This window comes from Buteo buteo, chromosome 3, assembly GCF_964188355.1.
Source record: "Buteo buteo chromosome 3, bButBut1.hap1.1, whole genome shotgun sequence".
Lineage (NCBI taxonomy): Eukaryota > Metazoa > Chordata > Aves > Accipitriformes > Accipitridae > Buteo > Buteo buteo.
The window spans coordinates 41,292,598-41,316,769 of NC_134173.1; the positions used below are offsets into that span (position 1 = coordinate 41,292,598).

At 38.6% G+C, this 24,172-nt stretch overlaps 1 protein-coding gene across 2 annotated transcripts in view; it reads left to right on the forward strand.

Moving 5' to 3' along the window:
• Positions 1-24,172, forward strand: part of PREX2 (phosphatidylinositol-3,4,5-trisphosphate dependent Rac exchange factor 2) — a 189,535-nt gene that overhangs the window by 69,460 nt on the left and 95,903 nt on the right. For both annotated transcript variants that reach the window (XM_075023413.1, XM_075023414.1), the window contains 7 exons: positions 4,141-4,244; positions 11,422-11,571; positions 16,083-16,227; positions 17,810-17,910; positions 21,750-21,853; positions 23,194-23,243; positions 23,811-23,886. In XM_075023413.1, the coding sequence (XP_074879514.1) occupies positions 4,141-4,244; positions 11,422-11,571; positions 16,083-16,227; positions 17,810-17,910; positions 21,750-21,853; positions 23,194-23,243; positions 23,811-23,886 (730 nt within the window). The remainder of the gene's footprint in view (positions 1-4,140; positions 4,245-11,421; positions 11,572-16,082; positions 16,228-17,809; positions 17,911-21,749; positions 21,854-23,193; positions 23,244-23,810; positions 23,887-24,172) is intronic.

Consider the following 24,172-nt stretch of genomic DNA (forward strand, 5'->3'; position numbering starts at 1 on the left):
CCATGCAGTCCAGCGTGTGGGAGCACCCAGCACCATCAACTTTAGGATGAAAAGGTCAGGCAGCCTGATGCCATAGTGATTTCCCCCTCCCCCACTGCTTTAGCTGTGTCTGGGGAATAGTGTGTGCTCTTAATCCTCTTCTTGCTACCTGTTCTTGGTGGGGTTAGATGAGAGGGAAGGAGATTTGAGGGTTGGATAATAGAGACCAGAACTCCTGTACATGTGTACCACAATAGCTGTGTGTTGTGTAGTCTAGTTATAACCTCAGATATATATACACAAATACAACCAGCAAAGAAAATGGAAATTTATGCATAAAATGCATAGATCTGAGACCAATTTTTAATTGCAGTGTTAAAATCTTACTAGCAACCCTTGTTGCCTGCTGTTGTATATAGTATATATGTGGTATTTTTCACATGAGTTTTTGCATAGGACTCATCATTCAAAAGTATTATTTTAAATATTTTAAAAATTATTTTTCCAAATAAGTTTATACTCATTTTGTCATACGTAAGAGCAGGTGGCTAGGGGATGGATATCCCTTTTCTCTCCTCTTGTGCTAATTATAGGGAAGCGATCACCCCATTGTACTTGGTACTGGTGAGGCCCCACCTTGAATACTGTGTTCAGTTTTGGGCCCCTCACTACAGGAAAGACATTGAGGTGCTGGAGCGTGTCCAAAGAAGAATGATGAAGCTGGTGAAGGATCTAGAGAACAAGTCCTATGAGGAGCAGCTGAGGGAACTGGGGTTGTTTAGCCTGGAGGAAAAGGAGGCTGAGGGGAGACCTTACCACTCTCTGCAACTCCCTGGAAGGAGGTTGTAGTGAGGTGGATGTGGGTCTCTTTTCCCAAGTAACAAGTGATAGGACGAGAGAAAATGGCCTCAAGTTGTGCCAGGGGAGGTTTAGATTGGATATTAGGAAAAAGTTCTTCACTGAAAGGGCTATCAGACATTGGAACAGGCTGCCCAGGGAGGTGATTGAGTCACCATCCCTGGAGGTATTTGAAAGACATGTAGATGTGGCGCTTAGGGATATGGTTTGGTGGTGGACTTGGCGGTGTTAGGTTAATGATTGGACTTGATGATCTTAAGGGTCTTTTCCAGCCTAAATGGTTTTATGATTCTGTGATAGACTTGTGGTAAAATCCACTGTAGCACCTGTAGATGATCTTGCTGAACCAATATGTGGGGAAAATCAGACTCAGTATGTGGTGTAGAAAGCAGAAAGTGGTAGTAGTGGAAAGTAGCCATCGACCCTATTGATCAAGAATGTCTTATAAGAACCTCTCTATATTGTAAAGCTGCTGAGCTTGTTCTGCAAGAACAGAAGTGGACCAGAAATGCTGTTTTTTTCCAGTGGGTTGCTACTGAAGCTGCTGGCTAACCCTGAGGGAGGTTTAAAAATCTTCTTCCCCAGAGAGTATTGTTTCCTCCTACAGATTACTCTGTTAACAGGGAAGCATTTACATGTGAGAAGATAGGTAATTTATACTTCACTAGCTATACTAGAATCAGTCCTTTGTTTTTACGTTTCAACTCTTGCTTAGGTTGCAGAACTTTTGGAACTGTTGCATATGAACCATTTAAGATCATCATGATTATATTTAGTGTTGAATACTGAATTTATTTCGAAGATAGCCTTCTGCAACCACTCAGTTTCATTTTTATGTAGCCTGGTTAAATACAAACTCATGGTCTTTTAAAAATTTCTAATTTTTGCTATATTTTGTTGTCTGGCAATTACAATTAAATTACTGATTACATGGTATCTCTTCACTTGTCCACCACTAAGTTACATATTTTTGTAGCCATATTCCAGCTACAATGCACTATTGGATGAAAATCTCAAAACACATGACAGGTCTATGATTTCTTTGGTTTTGAGCAATTATGTCCTACGTGTCATTGGCTACTACCATGGTGACATGTCTGCAGACATGAGAATAACTCAATTTAGAACATAGTTTCAGAGTTTATGGTGGGAAATGAATTGATCATATGACGGCAAGATACTTCAGGTATTGATGGCAAGTAGGTAAAGAGCGTGTTGCTCACAGGAGGTTTGCATTTTGGAAATTTTACAAAAATTGTCCTATTTTTGTGGTATGAGATATTTTATGTAATTTTTAAGCATCCTTTTGCTGTGGAGTTGTATAAATGTGGATTGCTAAATTTGGGTTCATAGGTACAAAGGTGTCGTGGTTTAAGCTCAGCTGGCAACAAAGCACCATGAAGCCACTCGCTCACTCCTCCCCCCGGGTCCCAGTGGGATGAGGAAAAAAATATAGAGAAAAGCTCGTAGGTCAAAAGAACAGGGAGGGATCACTCAACGCTTACGGTCAGGGGCAAAAGACAGCCTCAACTTGGGGAAGAAGCAAAATCAATTTACTACAAATCAAATCAAAACAAGGATAGTAAACAGGAGAAGTAAAAGCAAACCTTAGAACACCTTCCCCCCACCCCTCCCTCCTTCTTGGGTCAGCTCCACTCCCAATTCTCTCTCCCTCCTCCCCCCCAGTGGCGCAGGGGGACGGGGAATGGGGGTCGGGGTCAGTTCATCACGTGTTGTCTCTGCTGCTCCTTCCTCCTCAGGGGGAGGAGGACTCCTCACCCGTCCCCTGCTCCAGCGTGGGGTCCCTCCCACAGGAGACAGTCCTGCACGAACTTCTCCAGCGTGAGTCCTTTGCATGGGCTGCAGTCCTTCATGAATTGCTCTGGCGTGGGTCATTTCTGTGGGCCGATCTTCGGGTGCAGGTTGCTCCAGCGTGGGCTTTCCCATGGAGTCACAGCCATCTTCGGGGGCATCCCCCTGCTCTGGTGTGGGCTCCTCTCTCCCTGGGGCTGCAGGTGGGCATCTGCTCCCCCGCTCCCCTCCGTGGGCTGGGGGACACAGCCTGCCGTCTCACCAGGGCTGCAGGGGCATCCCCTCCTCCGGCGCACCTCCTCCCCTCCTTCCTCACTGACCTCCGTGTCTGCAGAGGGGTTCCTCTCACATCCCAATCCCCTCTCCACTGCAGTTTTTCCTTCTTAAATCTGTTCTCCCAGAGGCACTACCAGCCTCGCTGATTGGGCTCGGCCTTGGCCAGAGGCAGGTCCGACTTGGAGCCGGGGAAGCTTCCAGCAGCTTCTCACAGGAGCCGCCTGTACTCCCCCACTACCAAAACCCCCACCACAGAAACTGAAAACAAAAGGTCACTAGAGTTATTATATTTACTTCACTTTGGAGAGAAAAAATATGTGATACTGAACCTTTATGCTTGCTGCTGTTAAGCTTCTTTTTTTAAATGTATTATTCAGTTTTTGAATAACTTAGAGTTACTCATTAGACAGAAATGACTGAGAGGAAGGTATTTTTCTGAAGATTAGTACGTCTCTGGAGTGAGTGAAGGTCAGAATTTGGTGATCATTAATACTCAGGAACTGGCCTTTGTTTGATATACAGTATTAATTATCATTATAGGCAAAAATGGGCAGAAAATCATCCCTGGCTTATCTGAGGTGGGAAAACCTGCCTAGAACTGAGGCTCTCAAAAGGCCTTGACTTCACTGGGAACAGTTATAACCGTGCAAAGTGATTTGGAATATATTGCTGTGAAACTGGCACAAAATTTCAGCAATTCTTAATTACAATTCTTGGTTAACCCTTATGTGAGGAAGGAAGAATGTTGTCTTCATTCTTCCATGCATAAATCCCATTTATGAGGCTAATGTGTGTAGGTCAAGATTTATATCCAAAGGTGTTCTTACTTCATTTTTTCAGTCATGCTACCCTTGTGTTGAATTTCTTGACTACATCAGTTAGGAGGAAAGATCGTCCCAATGCAGTATTTTGTCTTTGATGGCAGACAGTGGCGTATAGGTACCAAAGCGTTGGAACGGAGCTTTTACAGAGTGAGACTTTCCTGATAAACTCTCATGTCTGTCAGCAATTTGCAGCTTACTCTTACCAGAGGTAGCATCTTTGCATTTGCATCAGCAGTGTCCCATTCAGCAATGGTTTCCACAGTTCAACTGCACGTGTATAAATGTATTTTGATTTTTACAGTAGTCTATAAATGCTACATGTACAGGTAGCGGTGCAGAAACGTAGAAAAATGTGGTGGATGACATGCTCATCTGCTCTTTCTTTTATCAGGCGACTGAAGAACAGCAAAGCATCTACAGATGGCCACCGTTACCTTTTTCGGGGCAGAATAAACACGGAAGTGATGGAAGTAGAGAATGTAGATGATGGAACAGGTGAGTATATTTGTGTTGCTCACTTACAGAGCAGTCTTTTGAGATGCTGAAATCAAATGCGGCTTCATGATTTCTTTGAGAAGGGAGGGTGCTCCCTGTACTTAGAAAAAGATGCCACTTCAAAAGCGCTGTATGCTCATATGAAAACTCTGCTTCTGTGACACATTATTGCTTTCATACATTATTAGCTGGGCGGTCATAGATGACTGTTTTATGCTGACATGAACAGAGTAATAAAATAAGGTGACATTTATTGCTCAACGGAAATCGCATATGTTTAACTTTACTTTACAGCATTCCAGCACTCTTTAAGAGGTTATCCTTAGGTATGTGATATATTTGTAAAAGCAAATGGAAAAGTTACCTCTGTTGGAATGAAACCTGAAACACTATGAATGCTGATGTTGTAACATAAGTGTTTAAGAAAAAAGAAAGGGTTTTTTTTAATACGTTTAGGGATATAATCATATTTCAAGCAATATGATTGCTTGAAATTTTCCTGACATATATTAGAAAAGTGAAAATGCAAAGTATTCCTGAATTGAATTTGACAGAAATGTCAATTTTTGGTTTAGAAATTTGAGTTTAACCTTCGAGCTTAACAATTATTATTTCCTTACAATTAATAAAGAAAACCTGAAACATTTAAACATTTTGGGCTTTTTAATGTAAAACTAAAAAAAAATAATACGGGAAGCTTGCAGTGGCATTGCAAATACGTAGGTCTGGAGGAAATTTCTGTGAGTTATATATTACTTCTTCTGATTTTAAAATAGCATTAGATTTGCCCTATATCTACTGTGGATTCCAAGCATTTCTTACTGTAGTTTCTTTCTAAAATTGAGCATTAATGACAAGGATTGTACAGCTTAAGCTTCATAGAAATCCTTCATAGGAGTTAAATATTTCTTAAAAATGAAGATTTTTTTTTTTTTTTTTTCTAATCTTGAGTTGCTTGCTTTCAAAATAGTTCGCTCACTTCTTGTTCTACTGGTAGACTTGGAGAACAGTTTGACTATTGGATTTATTGCAACAAACTAGTTTATTGGAAGGCTGTTGTCTCTCCTCTGTATCTTCTTTTCATGTCTTTCAACCTTTTGTCATGGGTTGTGTTTTCTAAGTTTTTATTACTTTTTGTGTCCTTTGGAGTTTGTTTTTTTTTTTTTTCAGTTTGTTGGCATCTTTTGGATTACGAGGGGTCGAGAGCTGAAACTTCACTGGTGCCAAGTAGAACAGAATAATTACTGTAGTGCTGCACATGGGATATTTTTTACTAATCCCAGGATTGTTTGGCTCTTCTGAGAGCTTTATTTTTCAATTTTTCAGTTTGTGTTCCAGAATACCACACCAGATCCTTTTGTGCAGTACTGGTGCCTATCCCATTATATCTTATACTGTGTTAATGTCTGAGAGTAGGTCCTAATAATTATTTTCTTGTCTGTACTGAATTTTATCTATTTCCACAATTTATTAAACGTTTAGGATTCATGTCTTCTTCCCCAAAGGTCTTCCAGTGCTTCTTGCCTTGGTTCTATGAACAAACAATGTTATTACTGAACCATTTAAGCTCCTGATAAAACTAGTGGAAAATACTGAACATAAGGTAGAGCACCATGGTGTCACACTTGATTCATTCTCTTTGTTTACTAGACATTTTTTGTAAGACCTCCTTGACATCTGTTTTGGGCTATGTCCTTCACCAGGCCCACCGATTTAGTTAGTGATTTAGAGATATCTATGGGTATGCTGTAGCAAATTTCATCAAGCCTCGTTGACTTTTCCAACCTAAATGATTCTATGATTCTATGGCTTGAATATAATTTATCCAATATTCTATGTCCCGCTGCTTCCCTTTTCTGGCCTGTGTTCCTACCCAATTGTTGGCTTTATTTGTATGAAATCTCAGTTAGTGCTTTGTTAATGCAAAAAAGAGATTGAGTGTTTCAGTCTTTTGTGTCATGTATTATTTGACTATCTTTCATTTATTTTCCTTCATCTTCCTTATACATGCTTTAGAAATAAAAGACAGTTTTCCTGTTTCCATTATGTCACTTTCTAAGACAGCATCTCTTTACTTGTAACTTTTGATGTTACTGTGGCCACAGAGGATTATACTCACCATCTTCTTCCTGACTAGTATTCCAAGAATTCTGTAACATTTTCTGTCACTGATTCTGATCCCACACATTGCCACGCTTTTAGTGTTGACTTCAGCAAATATTTCTTCCTTCCTCCTTCCATGACTATCCTGTATTTCTCAAATCTGTCCTACCTTTCTTCATTTGCTTGTTCTAGCTATCCAGTCCTTGATCTCTTTCACACTGTTCATTTTCCCTCCTGCCTGTTTGCTTTCTTCCTCAATGAATCTTCAAGTATAATTTGGCTAAGCGCAAATGGTCTTCGTCTCCACTCCAGACACCAGTAGTCTAATTTCCTCCAGCCACAGGAAATTTTGCTATGTCCCCATTTCCCATAGCCTTGCATAGAGTACTGGAGGCTATCATGCTTCTTTCCCACTTGCTCTCCTGAGCCATATCAAATCTTGTCATTTTTATATATGCAGCGTTTCTAAAATCTGTCCTCCTTTCCACACTTCTGAGACATCAGTTAATGCTTTGGTTATTTTGATTTCTAGATTATTAGAGGCGGTAGATGCCCCATCCCTGGAAACATTCAAGGTCAGGTTGGATGGGGCTCTGAGCAACCTGATCTAGTTGAAGATATCCCTGCTCATTGCAGGGGAGTTGGACTAGATGACCTTTAAATGTCCCTTCCAACCCAAACTATTCTATGATTATTCTTACCTGCTTTTTTTTTCACATCCCCACGTTTTCCACCTTCTCCATTTCAGTTTGTCCAATATCCTAAAATAATTTTTTCTTGTAATTACTGCTATTTCATCCCTACTTTCTATGGTTCTCTCTGAAATATGGAAATATCTGTGTTATTTCCCTGGCCTGTGGCACCCTTCTGCCCTTTTCTTGCCACCCCCTCCCTTTTTTTTTAAAAAAAAAACAAAACAACCTGTTTTCCTTCCTTTTAGTCAGAAGTGTATTTACTCTCCTCACAATGATACTTTTTCTTTCACTCAGATCATGATGCCCTTCTTTAACTTTCCTCTGTCTTGGTTTCTGTACTGTTCTTATTTGTTGCACCCAGACGTCTTGTTTCTCATCTCCTGTAGTCATTGGTGTTTGAACTGTAACCCGGTACTATTCTGCTGCGTTCTTTTTGTCTCATCTCATTCCCAAGTATAGTAATCTGGTCGTCTAAGCCTCATTCACGTTAGCTTTGCATGTGCTTTCTTTGGTATGGTATTATTTTATTCTCCTTAATCATCTATCACTTTCTATAACTCTTAATTTAGAGTGGAAGCTCTGAGTGCAGAGTGCTTATATTTCCATATCTATGCATGACTCTTTCTCATGGACTCTTCATGGGACTCTTTATAAACATTAAGGACTTTTGAATCTAGATGATACTTCCAGAGGTTTTTACTGTAGATTTTGGGATCCTCTGCTCACTTGGTATAAGGAACCATAGGGCTCCAGGGAACAGGGTAACTGAGAGCATTTGCTCTCAGCATTGATAGATGTAGGAATGTAGTCTTCATTGTTTGTAAGTAAAAGCACGGAAATAGGAAAACAGATTCCCAGTGTGGTTTATTGTCATGCTAATGACATGCCTACAGAAATTAATAAAGATTTTTCTGAAAAGCAGTTTTTCTTTCATGAAATTAGGCCTGGGCTGAGCATTACCATTGGTGTAAGATTTCTTTTTTGTTTCAGCATCATGAAGCACTCTGCCTTTTTTTGATTGCACTGATTAAAGTGGAATGCATATTACTTATCAGGGCAGACTGTTTGTGTTCTTAAAACAATGTGGCTACACAACTACTTGCAAGTGTTACAAAGGTGGATATATTGTGATGGTATTGTTTTTTCTCTATTCAGTTTTTAAAATTCAGTTTTGAGAGAAAAGTGTATTTTTAAAGGCATTCACCAGCTACTAAATGAATGTTATTCAGTTTAGGAAGACAAGCACTGGAGACTTAGGAAATACCAGATTTATGGTTGCTTATACTATCTTAGTTCTGTCCCGTATTGTCTTGAAATGAGGCATGAAATAGAAAAAACACTACATGATAATAGTAACCAGAGACTGTATCAAAAAGTATACAGCAGAGGAAGGAAATTGATATTATGCAGCAATTATTTCCTTGGTATTTCTGAGCATCAGTGCTCCTAACTAAAGTCTGAGAAACTTAGGAGTACTTCAATACAGAGATTTCTGTTTGTTTTTTTTAAGGGAAGAAAAAAATTCTGTTGTATATGGCTGTAACAAATTGCTGCTTATGCATCTCTCAAAGGTTTGAGTCTTGAATTTTGAACAATATATTGCAGTTCAAATGACAAGCTTTAATGTATTACCAAGTACCATTAGAAGATGAGGTAATCTTTTATCACCTTTTCTTGGGAAGTCGGAGGCTTAATGATTTGTTAAGCATGCTTGTTCAGACTTCGCATGGAGCAACATGAAGTCTCATGCTCCTCTTCTTTCTGTAACTATCATGTCAGGTTTGCAAATCATTTGTTTAGCCTGACTGGCAACTGTGATTGCCTTCATGTGAAGAGTGTGTATATATCCTGTGCAGCTAGCCAGTCAGAACGTGCATACCTCGTGGCTGGCCCACCAGCATTTCTGCAGCTTTTGATCAGATTTTGTCCAATAGCTAGTCTGAAAAAGGTATGAGTTCAAATAGGATGATAGTGTAATGCAGAAATGCTTTTCAGGAGACTATGGGCATGAGTGTATTGGGGAGAAGTTGCTGATGGGAGCCTTGGACGATTGTAGTCATGGGGAACACAGAGAGCCAAATAGAAAGCAGGGGTGTTGCTGTTAAAGGCAGAGGTTGGTCAAGCTGGGCATCACAGGAGTGGGTTACTATTGCAAAATTGGACTATAGCTACCCGTTTTCCTCCACCTGACCTCATTGCCACCTGCATACATTAGGCAGTCTTAGTACCTACCTAGGTGATTGGGCTCTTCACAGAATTCAGTTTGTAGTGGCATGAGATAAATGTGGTCAAACTGCCAGCCCTCTTGGCCCTGCAGTTACAGACCTTCAGATGCCAAGGACACTGTATGTTTAAAATGTCCTTTCTACACTGAGATATTCAAGTGGCTGGATGAGCCATTTTTTCTGAATTAAACTACTAAGTTTACATCAAATTTCTGTCTGGAGTGAAATGAGAGGATCTAAATCTGCTTGTGAATCTGAGCCATCATTTTTTAAGTTTTTGGCCACAATTTTAACTGCTAGGGTTCACTGCATTAGAGATCATAATATTTGCCTACATAACATGGGTGTTGGGATGATAGATATATGGTAACAAAGACCACAGGAAAAATATCACCCTGTAGTTTTATATGTATTAACACTAACTTAATAAATAAACAAAAAGGTGCAGCTAGTGCCATATTGCAATGTTTATAAGTATATGCTTAAATAGTACAAAGGGACCTTAACCTTCCTTCCTCCAGTAGTGCTCCTGCCTCTTATCTCCTAAGGGCTGCAGTCTGTCAGCTGAGAGCTTGTTTGAGGCTTCTTTCTTTTCCCTGACTTTTGACTCTGATTTTCTGACAGTGCATGAATGATACGATGGCTAGTTTTCAAGAAACAGTGCTTTTAAAGGGACAAAGGATATTACACATAGGTTATGTGAATAAATATATGATAAATAAGTGGTATAAATGTGATGTTGCAAAAATAACTACTTCATTTTTTTCCCCGTCATAGACTTGCTTGCACTTTCTTATACACTTTCAGTACTAGAAAGTTTTGTTGGTTTAGAAATTAGCCATCAGCCTCATGATTTTCTAGTAGTTCCTGACATTTCCCAGCCCAGTATACAAAGCTTGGCTGCTTTCCATCTAATTAAAATGCAGAGTTATTGAAAGGATACTAGCATGTCTGCTGAGATTTATGATAAATCTTAGCAAGCATTTCAGCAAGCATTTCAGTTTTGGAAAATCCCATCTCATTATACAAAACAGGGCTGAATTATGAAAAAGTATTTGCAAAGTAGAAAGCCCTGTAGTTATTGTAGTAGTTCAGGGCTGGCCCTAGGACTTTCTTTCCTCTTAATGAAAGTTTGTGGTGAGAAAATGTTGACCTTTGATTTTCTTAATATTTTGTACAGTAGTTGCTAGTTCTAGTTTTAATCTGTATTTTATGCAAAAAAATATATTTGTTATCATGAGGAATTTATGCCTCACAAATTTTCCCCCAGGAAAGGCATGTAATCCTAGTGAAGGATATTCAAGGGTGTTAGTTTTGGAGAGGAAGTTTGTTTAGCTAATTTCTGAATAAGATTTGTGGACTAGCATGTTAAAATCAAATATTATAGAATTAAAGAAAGAGTAATAAGTAGTAAATTGTCTGGTTTTTATAGCATAGTCATTTACATGTTAAGAGTCAGAAGTTCAGGATATCTAAGAACATCAGCAATTATTACCTCTCTCCTATAATGTGCAACATAGAGTTGTTGGGAACATATTTCAAAAATTATGCATTTGGTTAATGCATTTTTTTTCAAATCAGAGTAAATCTTGTATTATATTTCAGTTTGTTTAAACAAGTAAGTATAGATATTTCTTTATTCAGGTAACCAGTAAAGATACATCAAATATATATGATTTACTTACTTGTCAAATGGAAATTGTGTTTTTCCCATTGTATGTTTAGTCCTTTTTTTAAATTTAATAGTAAATCATTCAATCAGCACAGCAGCTCTGAGTAATTTAAGGGGCAAAACCACAATGCTGCTTTTTTAAGGAATTATTTATTACAGTTTAACATGATCAAAAGTACTCCAAGTACCGTGATCTGTTCTTTTAATAGGACTCTGCCTGTTTTAGTGTCGAGTTTATACCTTCTTCCATATGCTAGGCAACTTGCTGTTACATTTTAAAAAGGACATTATTTACTAAAAGTTAAAAGTACAGCTTATTAAGTTACAATATGGTTCACAAGCAGCACAGATAACTTTAAATTCATTTTTAGTCTTCTGTATTTCCTGAGCTTTATGTGTAATGATAAGAGTTCTTAATAATTTTAAACAACTATTGCTTTTTTAAGAATTGGTGCCCTTAAAGCCATTTTATCTATTCCCAGCTGACTATCACAGCAGCGGCCACACTGTTATTAATGGCTGGAAGATCCACAACACAGCAAAGAACAAATGGTTTGTATGCATGGCGAAAACCCCTGAAGAGAAGCAAGAATGGCTGGAGGCTATTTTGAAGGAACGAGAGAGAAGAAAAGGTAGGTTAATAAACTTCCTTGTGTTGCTTTGCCAGAAAGCCATAGTGTATTTTTATGTTGAGATATAAAGCAAAACCAGCTGCTAGGCAAACTTGTGGTGTCAGGTTCTGCTGAAGGTTTATGAATACCAGCTTGGAAAAAATAAATCAAACTTCTACTGGGAAGGCCATAATGGTTTGAATCATGTATGCTGCTAGTGAATGCTGTTTTGGAAATGGGGAGATGATTTAATGTATGATTTTACAGTTTATTCTCAACCAGTATAAATTCCAGTCATTATTTCATTGAGGCCTGTGTACTGTTATGGTTTGTGGTATATGAAGGTCTATACTAAATAGGTTGTGGGATTTGTATGCATTGATTCCCTTTTATGACTGGCCATTTGAGTCACTGAAATGAGCAGGTTTTCTGTGTTGGATCTTCATGCGAATGATCCAACATGAAATGGTACAGAATATACCCGCAACCCCATCTTTGATGTATTCTCCCCTACCTAAGAAAGTAAGGAATTGCCATTGGCAAACCACTATCTTTTGAATAACTGAATTAAGGTGGAAGGATACTGGGATGAAATATAATCCTGATCTCAAATGTGACCACAAATAACCTCATGTATTCAAGGTGAACCCAGCACAAAGTAGAACCAGGGAAAGATGATGCATCATCATCTTCTGGAGCTAATTTCATTCGCAGGCTAAAATATCCTAATCAGTAATGATGTTTGGAACCTTGGTATTGAAAGAAAATAGGACCTTGTAGTCAGATCTGGGATTCTTTTCCTGGTCTGCACAGATTTTCTGTCACCTGTTGCAGTAGCCATTGTTTTGTGCCTGCGTTGTAAATGGAGACTAATAATACTTTCTTTGGTCTTTTAAAGTTGAATACTGGATGTTTGCAGATCATCTGCTGTCGGACCAGAGTTTCAACTAGGGTGTTTGAGCACTGGCTAATTAATAGTGCCATCAGGAGTTAATAGTAGAAAAGCTAAAGAGATGCCTTAGAAGTCTAAAAACTCAACATTTTAAAAATAAGAAATGAAAAAGGAATGTGGTAGAGATGGCGTCAAATACAACAAAAAACAGGTTTGTCTGCTTCTGTATAGGGCCTTGTCTGGAACTGGCTACAAAGGTTTTTAACAAATCCCACTTCACTGTTAAGTTTCTTGGCTCTCTTAGACTCTTGGTACCTTTAGGTAAGAAAAAGAAAGAGTAGGAGTATTTTGTGTTGATGTATTTTTACTATTTCGCACTATACTATTGAGCAGCTGGTAGTAGAAGTGAGTTTGAGCTAAACCTTGCCAAGTGTGAGGTCTGAGGCAGCCATCCCAACTTCAAGCCATGTCTTAGTATTTTAGCATCCTATGATTTGGTGAAATTTTCAGCTCCTGGTGTTCTCAGTGGGTTTGCCACCAAGGAGACAACCATGAAAGAAAGAGGAGAGGATTTGGTACGTGCTTAGACTCAGTTTGCAACACAGAATCTTCAAAAGTGTTTCTTGAATATCTCTGTTACTCTATCAACTTATAAATTTATCCACATCCTCCAGGACACTGATTTTTTTTCAAAATACCTGTATAAACACCTCTTGCAAAGCACGATGCATCAACTTAATTGCAATCAAGTTGCCAAATGACTTGGGAACCAAACAGCTATCTTTTTAGGATTCAGATACTGTATCTAAATGTAGCTATAACACTTTCCCATTCACCATGAATATAAAGATGCTTTAGTTGTGTTTACTTAATATGACATGGAGCCTGTTCATGTGTGTATATATATAGGCAATTTCACTGAAGTGACTGCACATGTGAGAACAGTCTTCTATCTCCTTTGCAAGTCTGAGATGAACTAAATCAAATGAACACACTTCCTAGATCTCTTAGGCTAGGAGCGAGGCTCATGTGAGTGGCTCCCTCCTGGTTGTACTGTGTGTGCACCGCTTCCTAGCAGTGCTGTAGACCCCACATCTCACACAGAATGGCAGAATGCAGTGATCTCCAGACTACGTAAATACAGCATGTGGAGCAGGGGTGAGGCACGGAAATACAGCTTGAGTGTGCCATGTAGCTGGGATTTGCTGGGCTGTTTGTGTTAGGAGACTCAGAGATTCAGTGTACTTAGAGAAACTCAACCTATACTTTTATTTGGAATCCATATAGCAGAAGCTGAGCAAAAGGGACAGAATGCCCTGAGTGAAGTACTTCAGCAGAGATTTTGGTGGTTGTAATTGAATTATCAACTAGGACCACTTTATAGATCGTATTTTCTTGCTTGGAGAAATCAGGCTGAATAGGAAGCTTTTTACTAGGAAGTTTTTCTGTCCATTTTGGGGCTATCCTGTAACCACACGAGGCATTCAGCAAGTTAGAAATTTACATAAAAGGTGATTATCTTTAAGGCTGATGATGCTGTGATGACCTAATTCAAACAGTCAATACAAAAAAAAGCATCCACATCCTATAAGCTCCAAAAGTAGTATATTGGTTAAGCTTTCTTTTCCTGGGTATGCATCAGGTTTTATCTGTTTGTGTGGCATCACCAGTATCCGGTTCGTGGATAATGAGAGACAGTCCTCTTATCTGTGTCCAGTACCATTGCATTGCAGTTTAAGCCCAGCCGGTAACAAAGCACCATGCAGCCGCTCGCTCACTCCCCCTGCCCCGGCATCCCGGCAGGATGAGGAGAAAATATGAAGGCAGGCTCGTGGGTCGAGATAAGGACGGGGAGGGATCACTCACCACTTACGGTCATGGGCAACAGACAGGCTCAACTTGGGGAAGAAACAAAATCAATAAATTTACTACAAATCAAAAACAAGGATCTTAGGAAGTAAACCCAAACCTTAGAACACCTTCCCCCCCACCCCTCCCTCCTTCCTGGGTCAGCTCCACTCCCGGTTCTCTCTCCTTCCTCCTCCCGGCGGTGCAGGGGGACGGGGAATGGGGTTTGGGGTCAGCTCCCCACACCTTGTCTCTGCTGCTCCTTCCTCCTCAGGGGGAGGAGGACTCCTCACTCGTTCCCTGCTCCACCGTGACGTCCCTCCCATGGGAGACAGTTCTCCATGAACTTCTCCAACGTGGGTCCTTTCCGCGGGCTGCAGTTCCTCACAAACTTCCCTGGCGTGGGTCCTTTCTGTGCGCTTCAGTTCTTCCTGAACTTCCCTGGAGTGGGTCCTTTCCATGGACCGATCTTCAGTCACAGACTGCTCCAGCGTGGGCTTTCCCATAGAGTCCCGGCCATCTTCGGGGGCCTCCGCTCCCCCGCTCCCCTCCGTGGGCTGGGGGACACAGCCTGCCGTCTCACCACGGGCTGCAGGGGCATCCCCTCCTCCGGTGCGCCTCCTCCCCTCCTTCCTCACTGACCTCGGTGTCTGCAGAGGGGTTCCTCTCACATTCCAATCCCCTACTCACTGTAGGTTCCCCTTCTTAAATCTGTTATCGCAGAGGCTGATTGTCACTGATGGGGTTGGCCTTGGCCAGAGGCGGGTCTGACTTGGAGCCCAGGAAGCTTCCAGCAGCTTCTCACAGGAGCCGCCCTTGCAGCCACTTCCCTGCTACCAAAAAAACCCTTGCCACACAAACCATGACACATTGTTAGCTTTTTCTCATGACAGGTACATTTTTTCTGGTGATATTTTCAGAATTAAAGAAGTGGCAGACTATTACTCAGATTGAATATGTACAGTTAGAGTTTTAAAAATGTAAAAATCTGAACAGAAACTGAGAACATGTATACAAGACATTCCAGAAATGTGCGGTTTTGTCCAGAATTAATAATTGTTTATTGAGAAAGTACATGGGATATTAAGGTCTGTGGTATTCATTGGAAGCACAAGCTGCTGTACGTGGCCAGTAGGATGCATGGATCAACAAAAACTGGTTTTGATCACCTGTTACTGAGAAAACATAATGATTTTCTCAAGAAGAGAAAGAGGAAAAAATAAACCAGTAAGAAATACTGAAATAAAACCCTTGATAGCTTTCTGCTGTTGTAAAAATTGTGAAGCAAATAAAAATCAAGTTGTGTATATGTTGTTGTGGAAAAGGGGTGAATTTTATGTGAAACCAACAAATGCATAACAGATAACTAGTAACTATTAACTGGAAATTTGTAAAAGTTTCCTTTAAGTGAAAACATTTTTATTATCACATGGTAAGAGCAAAACCAAGGTCCTTTTTCTTTTAAACTTGTGAAGACATGATTACTCCCTTGCAAATGTTCATATACTGTAGTCTGACAATCACAGCATTAGTATTTATTACTACAATATCAATGGTGATGTCGATATAGTAACAGTTTAACTTCACTGTGAGGAACTTAAAGATATCATTTGATTATGCTTTGTGGAGATCAGATGTTCATGGTTTAACTTTATTGTGAGAAAAAAAAATGGAAAACAGTTCCTTTACATTTTTTTGTATGTAAAATATTGGTATTGCTTCTCCATTTTTGGGAAGATACTGAAATATAATGGCAATATCACTTCATAAAATTTGAATGCATTTTTGGCAGGTTTAAAATTGGGCATGGAACAGGACACTTGGGTGATGATCTCTGAGCAAGGAGAAAGACTGTACAAAATGATGTGCAAACAAGGGAATCTCATCAAAGACAGGAAGAGGAAATTAACCACTTTCCCCAAATGCTTTCTTGGAAGGTATTATATGCATTTTATAGCATGAATTTTAACGAACTAAAACCACATTTTAAATCTTCTTTGGGATTCTGCAGAAACCATGCTTTATTTGTAATGTCTGTGAGGCCTATTTGCCTCCTAGAATTTAGCCAAAATGTAAATTGGGTCTGCCTGAAATTTATGCATGTGTACTTGTATTCCAAAGTAGCTTTATTAAAGGGACAAGGTTGCAAAGGCATGTTGAAAATATGAAAATGCACCAAATAAAATAGTTTCTTTAAAGAAGTAATTCCCAACTTGTTTGATGCATTTTGTCTCTGAAATGCCTAGTTTAGAGTATCAAATTTGCTTTGTTACTTAAAAAAAATCTCTGTCTCTAAAACTGCTTCTGTCCTCCTCTAGCCTGACTGTCAGGGACAGAGTTACTAAATAAAGTTTACATGTTTAAATATTTACCCCTATTATGAGGAGGATCTTTATAATGCCATATTATACCTGTGGCTTAAGAAGATGGAATGCAAGAGGAAGCGAAAGCAGTAGGTACCCTAAAAATGTGTAGATGACAAAAGAATTATTTTGGGAGGCAGAGGGATGATCACTTATTTCATTTGACTGCAAGACAGTTAAGTATGGAAAGTATTTTTACAAAGTACAGTGACTGTTTTACACAAACACGTTGTAGTGAAGATACCACTGGGTCCAAAAGTGGAAGTGAAACTTGGGAGATTTTCATGTGCTGTCAGAAATCACATAGCTAATGAGAATTGAAACCAGGAATAAGATTATAGATAGAGTCGTGGTTGAATCATGTTTCCTCAGTGAAGTTGTTGGAAGCAGGTGAAGAATCCACTCATGGTGAGGAGCCATGTGTGAAACATTTAAACCTGTCATCAAATGGCTGCTTTTCTATGCTATTTTTGAAGTGGACCCTTTTGAAGTTTGGTTTTGCTGGTCCCTAGGTCACCAGTTAAAACCTGTGAATGTGGATGTTGCGCTACCTCACTACAGTGTTCTTCTGATTTGTAACACACATGCAGATATCTTGCGTGATACAAATTCAATGTCTCTGAACTGCGTCAGGTTTATTATTATACAAGCCAGGCATTTCCTGCACATGCAGTATATACTTGGTGTCAGGTATATACAGGATGTCAATGTGCCTGACACACCTTGGAAGTAACAGGCCTACTGTTCTATCATACTGTGATTATGTTCTGCCTTCATGGCATATCTGCCCTGGGCAGGTGCAGTAGGTATGCCTGGGATTGCCTTTATATTTGACCATCTGGTCAAATGTGGCTATGCTAGTTTAGGAAATCCCAGAAAACATGGAAAGTCTTCACCATGTGTAAGATAAACTTCGTGCAGGTAAAACTTCTGAGCAGAAAAGACATCTCAAGGGAAACCATATGTATTTATGTTGAAATAATAAAAAAGTTGAAATGAGTGGGTTTTTTAAAGGTGGTACTGACATTCTGAAGATCATTAGGCTTAAGAATCACTTACTACATTAGTAAGAAACACTGGTAACTGAGAGGGAAATGTAGTAGGACTGGCGGTATGATGTTTAAAGTTTGTTTTTTTGTATCTGTTTTTATTTCAGTGAATTTGTGTCCTGGTTGTTGGAAATTGGAGAGATACACAAATCTGAAGAAGGTGTTCATCTTGGCCAAGCTTTATTAGAGAATGGCATTATCCATCATGGTAAATATAATTAGTTTTAACTTACTTGTTTTCAAGGTAATTGTTGTAATTAGAGTGGACTTAATTTTGTTTGACAAAAAGATGGTCTTGTTAATGCGAGACAGCTTGTTGAATCTGCATTATATCCTTGCAGGGACCTCATGGGGCCATTGTCCATGCCTAGAAGATTTAGTGGGAAAGGCTCCATTGATTTAATCAGATTACATCTATGCTGTTGGGATCACAAGATTGCAAACAGGGACCTGGAGAAACATAACTGTTGTCTTGTAAGAAAAAATAAATTCTGGGGGCAGAGAGAATGGTAGACTGCTTTTAAGGATTTAAGCCTTTTATTAAGGCCAGGCTTTTTAGGGATACATGTTCAGCTAAGAATTGTAGAAGAGAGTGTCACAGCTGGCTGTTCATAAGTGTGTCTGCTCATCTGTTAGGTATTACAAGGGGAGCTGGTGGAATGCAACCTAGAACCCAACAGCTGAATCTTTTGAATTTTAAGGCCTTATTTTCACTACATTGTATAGTTACTAAAATGGGTATTTTTATGCTGAAACTTTCAGTCAGCTCTCTGTGTGTAGCTCATTCTGGAGAGAAGTATCACTGAAATGGTTCAGTTTTGAGTCAATAAGAAGGTTTGATTTCTGGTGGTAATTTGCATTGGCAACATTTTTCTCTTACCAGAGCAGGTCCTCATTTCTTTCTCTTTTACAAGGAATAGTCCAACAGGACCATGTAAGCAAACTGGAGAAACTTCTGTTTTTGAAGGCATGTTTGGCTTACAATAGGTACAGTCACTTAAAAAAAAACAAATAGTGAAACAGTTGTGAAGTTAGCTACTGTTCCAGCATGGATCCAGGGTGGAAATTTAGATGGAATCATTGATAATATACATTTTAATGCTTTTATACTGCAGCCAGCTTTTTAAGTTCGTTGCCACAATGTTTTCAGTGTCCTTGACGGGAAAGAAAGCAGAGTAACAGAGTGCCACTTAGCTGTGTGCATTTTAAACATACGTGGAGTAGGAGGAAAAACATTACAGTTATTCATCAGTAGTCATGTAGTCTTTAATTCTTTAATGTCAGTCTACATGATTTTCCTCCACCATCATTCAAATGTCAGAGGCTATTATGTTTACTACACACACAGAATTGTTTCAATGGAATGATTCTATTGCCAAAGATTCTTCTCCTGATCTTGTAATTTATATCCCAAATACACTCATAGACTTTCTCAATGCAGAGTTAAATGAATACTGTGTAATTTCATGAGATAAAAGGGTAATTATATTAGAGCATAGAAATGTGAGCCAGACATGCTTCTTTGAATAGTGGATCCAGCTGTGGTTCAGTGAAAATAGAATTCTTAAAATAAAGTTGAATGAACCATCTGTTTTCACAGAGGGAGCAAGGGAGAAGGAAATTTTGGCTGTTATTCACATTGCAAATGTTATAGAGGGCTTTGTTAGACTTTGCATGTTCACTATGCTGGTCATTATTTTCACTGTGCTGGGCTTCATTCTAGCAATGCCAGACCCATGTTGTGATGGGCATTGTTTTACTTCCTGATGTGTGAACTCTTGCAAGTAGAAAAGTTATGGGTTTTCCTTGTGTTTTTTTTTTTTCTTCCTTCCTCCAGTTTTCCGAAAGGGAAAAATCTGTTTGTATGTTGCTATTTTAAATCCACCTGGTGGCATTCTGTAATATCTGAAATGACTTATATCAGCCAATGGGCTGAGATGCGTTGTCCAGTCACTTGCTGTTGCTGATTAGAGATGGAAGCTTCCTCTCAAGGCATCAAGGAGCTTTGTAGTTACAAAATTAATCTGACTATCATATAGTTTTAAAATGAATAAGTATTTACGTTGCGGTGCAGTTTCTTGGACTGGTGCACTGATCTGAGCCAAAATTGGCAAAAATTTTGGCAAAAAAAGTAAAAGAAAAGACCAGTTTAAATCTTCATCAGTTCCCTTTTCTTGGTGTGTGCCATATAAATCTATTCCAACACAAAATGTTCGGAGTGACATGCAAAACAACTTGGGGTTCCTTATTTTAGTGGGAATGCAGTGTTTTGTCAGCTTCAAGTGTTTGAAACTCAGGATATGCCAGCTCTATGGACCTGTTCTGTTAGTTTCTGGTGCACTGAGTGTGAGTAGGGGCTGCAAAGACAGAGCAGTGCTTGTGTTCCTTGAAGAGCATAGCCTGCTCTGTTCATCATGGGCATGCAAGAAAGGAAAGGTGCTTATAGGCCTGGTTCCCCTCCCAGTGCATCTGTGTAACAGTGAGGAACAATTTGGCCTTAGGCAATGCTGTCCTGGTGGTGGTTTTTCTATTTGCTGTAGTTGCTGGTTTTGGAAACTCTTAATATATTTTAATCTAGTGGAATATATTTTTTCTTCAACAGTAGGAATTTTTTTTAATTACAGAACTAGAAGATAGCTTTTTTTCCTGAGTTAAACCATCACAATCCATTAACATTCATTTAGATACTTATGCTAGGCATTATATATGAAAATTTTGTAGTCTGTATCTGATGTATTGAAAAGCAATGATACGTAAAAGAGCTTAGGGGTTATTCTGGATAATCACCTTAGCATGAGCCATCAGTTCAAGGCAATTGGAATAATGTCCTGGGCTTTACTATTAGTAGATATATCAAATACAGGTAGAGAAGTTATTTTGCTCTTGCACATGACACTGATGAAACCACTTAATATATGAAGTCCAGTTTTTATGTCCATGTATCAGATGATGTGTGGAGATACTGAAGAGCTTGAAGGGTCATGAGAAACGATGCAGACAGAAGGCACCTTACTATGCAAAGTTTATGATGCCTAACTAAATTTTTTGAAGAGAGTAATGTATGGTGGTCTAATCACTTGGTATAGGAAGGCATGCACAGAAGAATTACCTAACACTGTCAGGCCTGTTACTCTGATTAATGAAGACATTACAGTACCCTCCTTTATCAGTTGATGACATGCAAATTTAGTTTAAAAATTGAAGCTTACATCTGCAAGCAAAACAGTAATTAATACAAGACAGTTATCCTAGGATGGTGCTAGTGCCTAGTGCTGTCCTCAGCCATCAAATAAATTAGCTGTTTTTCAGAAAGACTTGCTGTAGTACTGTTTCCAGAAGTTTTGTATCATACAGTATGACTGTTTTGACGAAACACTTGAAGTTGTGAGGTTTGTTGCTGGAATCTTGTGAAACTCTGGAAATCCACCAGTTAAGATCCTTTTTCATGGGTCTTTGGGGAAGTGGATTATCAACACCTTCATAATGATTGCCAGTCTCTTGCACTTAAGACTTTCAGCTGGCTATGTATAGAGGAAGGTGTTCCCTCACTCCTTCCTCCCCAGTCCAAGACTGGTCAGATGTGTTGTGGAGGGTTTGTATCTTTACTGTCTCATCTGAGACTGACCTCAGCAAGAATTAGAACAGAGGATAATGTGGAACGATAATATGAATAGTTGCAAAAGAAGCTTTATTTGGCTGTTTGGTTGATAAGCTTTGCAAAAGTGCTGAAGACTAGAAAGATTGGAATGCCTAATTTTTCAGGCTGTTTCTTGCCTGTTTGTCTGTCTTACGCTTTGCCCCATGACTTGAAATTGTTTGGTTTCTTCTGGACTACTTAGACGTTGTGAAAAATATTGTCACCAGTGACATAAAGGAACTTAGGGCAGATGATCTCATTGGACTTCCTGCCCTCCCTGTCTGAAATCTACCTATTGCTGTGTAATGGGCTGTCATTAGAAGAAATTATGCTGGCCCTCTTCTCTCTTGTTGATTTCTTCAGAAAGTCACATAACAATACATGATTTTTTTTTTTTATTTTTAATGTAGTTACAGATAAGCACCAATTCAAACCTGAACACATGCTGTACAGATTCCGATACGATGATGGAACATACTACCCCAGAAACGAGATGCAGGATGTGATCTCTAAGGTACAGAATAGAGTAGTTGCTGTTACTAGGAAGGACGCACAGGAAATGGAGGTTCTGCTTGAAAACTAGTGTAAAATATTATGCTAGGGTAAACAACATCCCCTCACACTTGCCTGTCTATATTTATGTGAATCAAATTCAGTTTTCCATTTGTAAGGGAAAATTTTGGCTTGTTGTTACACGTTTTAATACAAAATTAGTTATTTTTTTACTTATTTTTGTTATTTCATGGTGTCATATGCAGGATGCATTGCCTGTGTTTCTGGGTGATTCTAAAGCTGGCATTTCAGTCTGTTGTATTTTTCAGTCCATTTTAATAGATGTGAAGCTATATGTAGAAAAATGGTTTTAATTTTCTCTTAAATCTGAGTGTCTTTTATTAGTGCTTTAACAAGGCAGTAAATCTGCAGTCATGTAGATGTTTAAACACAGATAAGTAGTGCTATCCATCTATGCTACTGAGCATAACAAAATGATTGAACAAAGTTGCCTTTGAACTCATTAATATTGAAACGTTTCATGATTTTGAGGCGATAGAAAATGTCAGCATTTGGGTATTACATTACTGTTGTCATTTGCTTTTCTGCTGGCATTTGTTAATGTAAGGTATATCTAGAAGAACCTTCAATACTGAACTACCAGGCACATCAAGGTAGGATGGAATCTGATTTGACACAACTTTTAATTGTGATACATGGTTCTTCTTACATGTTATAAACATAATTGGTTTTTGATAGTCTGCTAAGTAATACTAATGTGATTTCTTTTTTTCATAAAATTTTCTGATGGTAATTTCTTAAACTCCTCCAAATGTTTTATTTTTTGTTTTTACTTGAAAATTTTCTCAATCTTTGAAACTTTTTGCATTTTTTTTAAGTTTATTGGTTAGTTATAATCTCAATTTGTAAGTAAAGTATTGATGCATATAATCAAATGCAGTGTTTTTTCCTTTACTCACTTTGTGTGTAGAATAGCAACCAGTGACTGGGAAAACCTTGTGGAAACATTGCTTTATCTTCCAGGTTTTGTGTACTTTTCTTTCAAAATACTATACCTTCAGAATTTTTTAATGCTACCTTAAAACTAATAATTTTTGCATGTGTCTCAGTGAAGCTGAGATTAGATTGGAAATGTTTTCTTTCTCATAATTTATTAACCAATATTGTTATCTGGAAATACTACGTTTTGGCATACGAAAATATACAGAAATTTGAACATACTTTTTTACTGTCTAAATGAAGTGCATTTAGAACATATAGGCTTCCTCACTGCATCCGTTCCTCTTATGTTCTCTGTGGTGTGAACATGTGGTTAACTAACCTCCTTGTTCTCTTTAACAGGGTGTACGACTGTACTGTCGTCTTCACAGTCTGTTTACCCCAGTAATTAGGTGAGTCCAATTGGGAAATCCTTAGAGAGTCATTCAGAAGAAGTTTATAATCTGAAGATACTGTGTTTGAATGTAGGAACCTAACCCATCCTTTCAAGATAGGTCACTTCGGAGTAATCAAACAAGTTTGAAGGGCTATCAAGACAAAAAGCATAACTGAGTCATTAAATGACTGCAAACTCTGTTCAATATGACCTTTTTTTAGAGACTTTTGTAGCATTCTGGGTCCCGATGGATAGGCTTATATGCATACTGTATATATTAATACACTCCTTTACTAACACTCCATTACCTCATTTGGAGAATCCCAGCTGTAACCTAACAACTGCCTTTATGCTCCAGTGACATTATCACCCAAGTAAGATATGGTCAGCCTCCTCCTTTCTATCTACGCTGAAAGGTTTGACTTGCTTTTTTACTCCAGAGGCAGCTTCTGAACCATTACAAAATGCTCAATTCATGCTTGCACTAAATTGATTATAAAATACAAGGTTTTTTTTCTGTTAGGCTCTTTTGAAATTTTGTTTGATTTTCTTAAATTGTTTTGGTTTGTTTTGTTTTGAACAGGGATAAAGATTATCACTTGAGAACCTACAAATCTGTGGTCATGGCTAACAAACTCATAGACTGGTTGATTGCACAGGCAAGTATACACCTTTGGATTTGCGTATGTTTTGCATTTCAATTCTAATTTGAAAGGTAGTGATGTATTAAACAGAATAACATGTAGACACTGTGTAAGGGTTATTAAATCAGTGCATGTAAGTGTAATCCTCTTAAACTAGTAAAGAAACAGAAATCAGCTGTCAGCAGCCATGCTGTTCATCCCTTTTGTGGTTATCTTCCCTATTTGCAATTGAACTTTAAATGTTTTAATGAGACTTAGCTTTGTGATTCAGCATGTAACATTGTTCATGGCTTAAAATGAA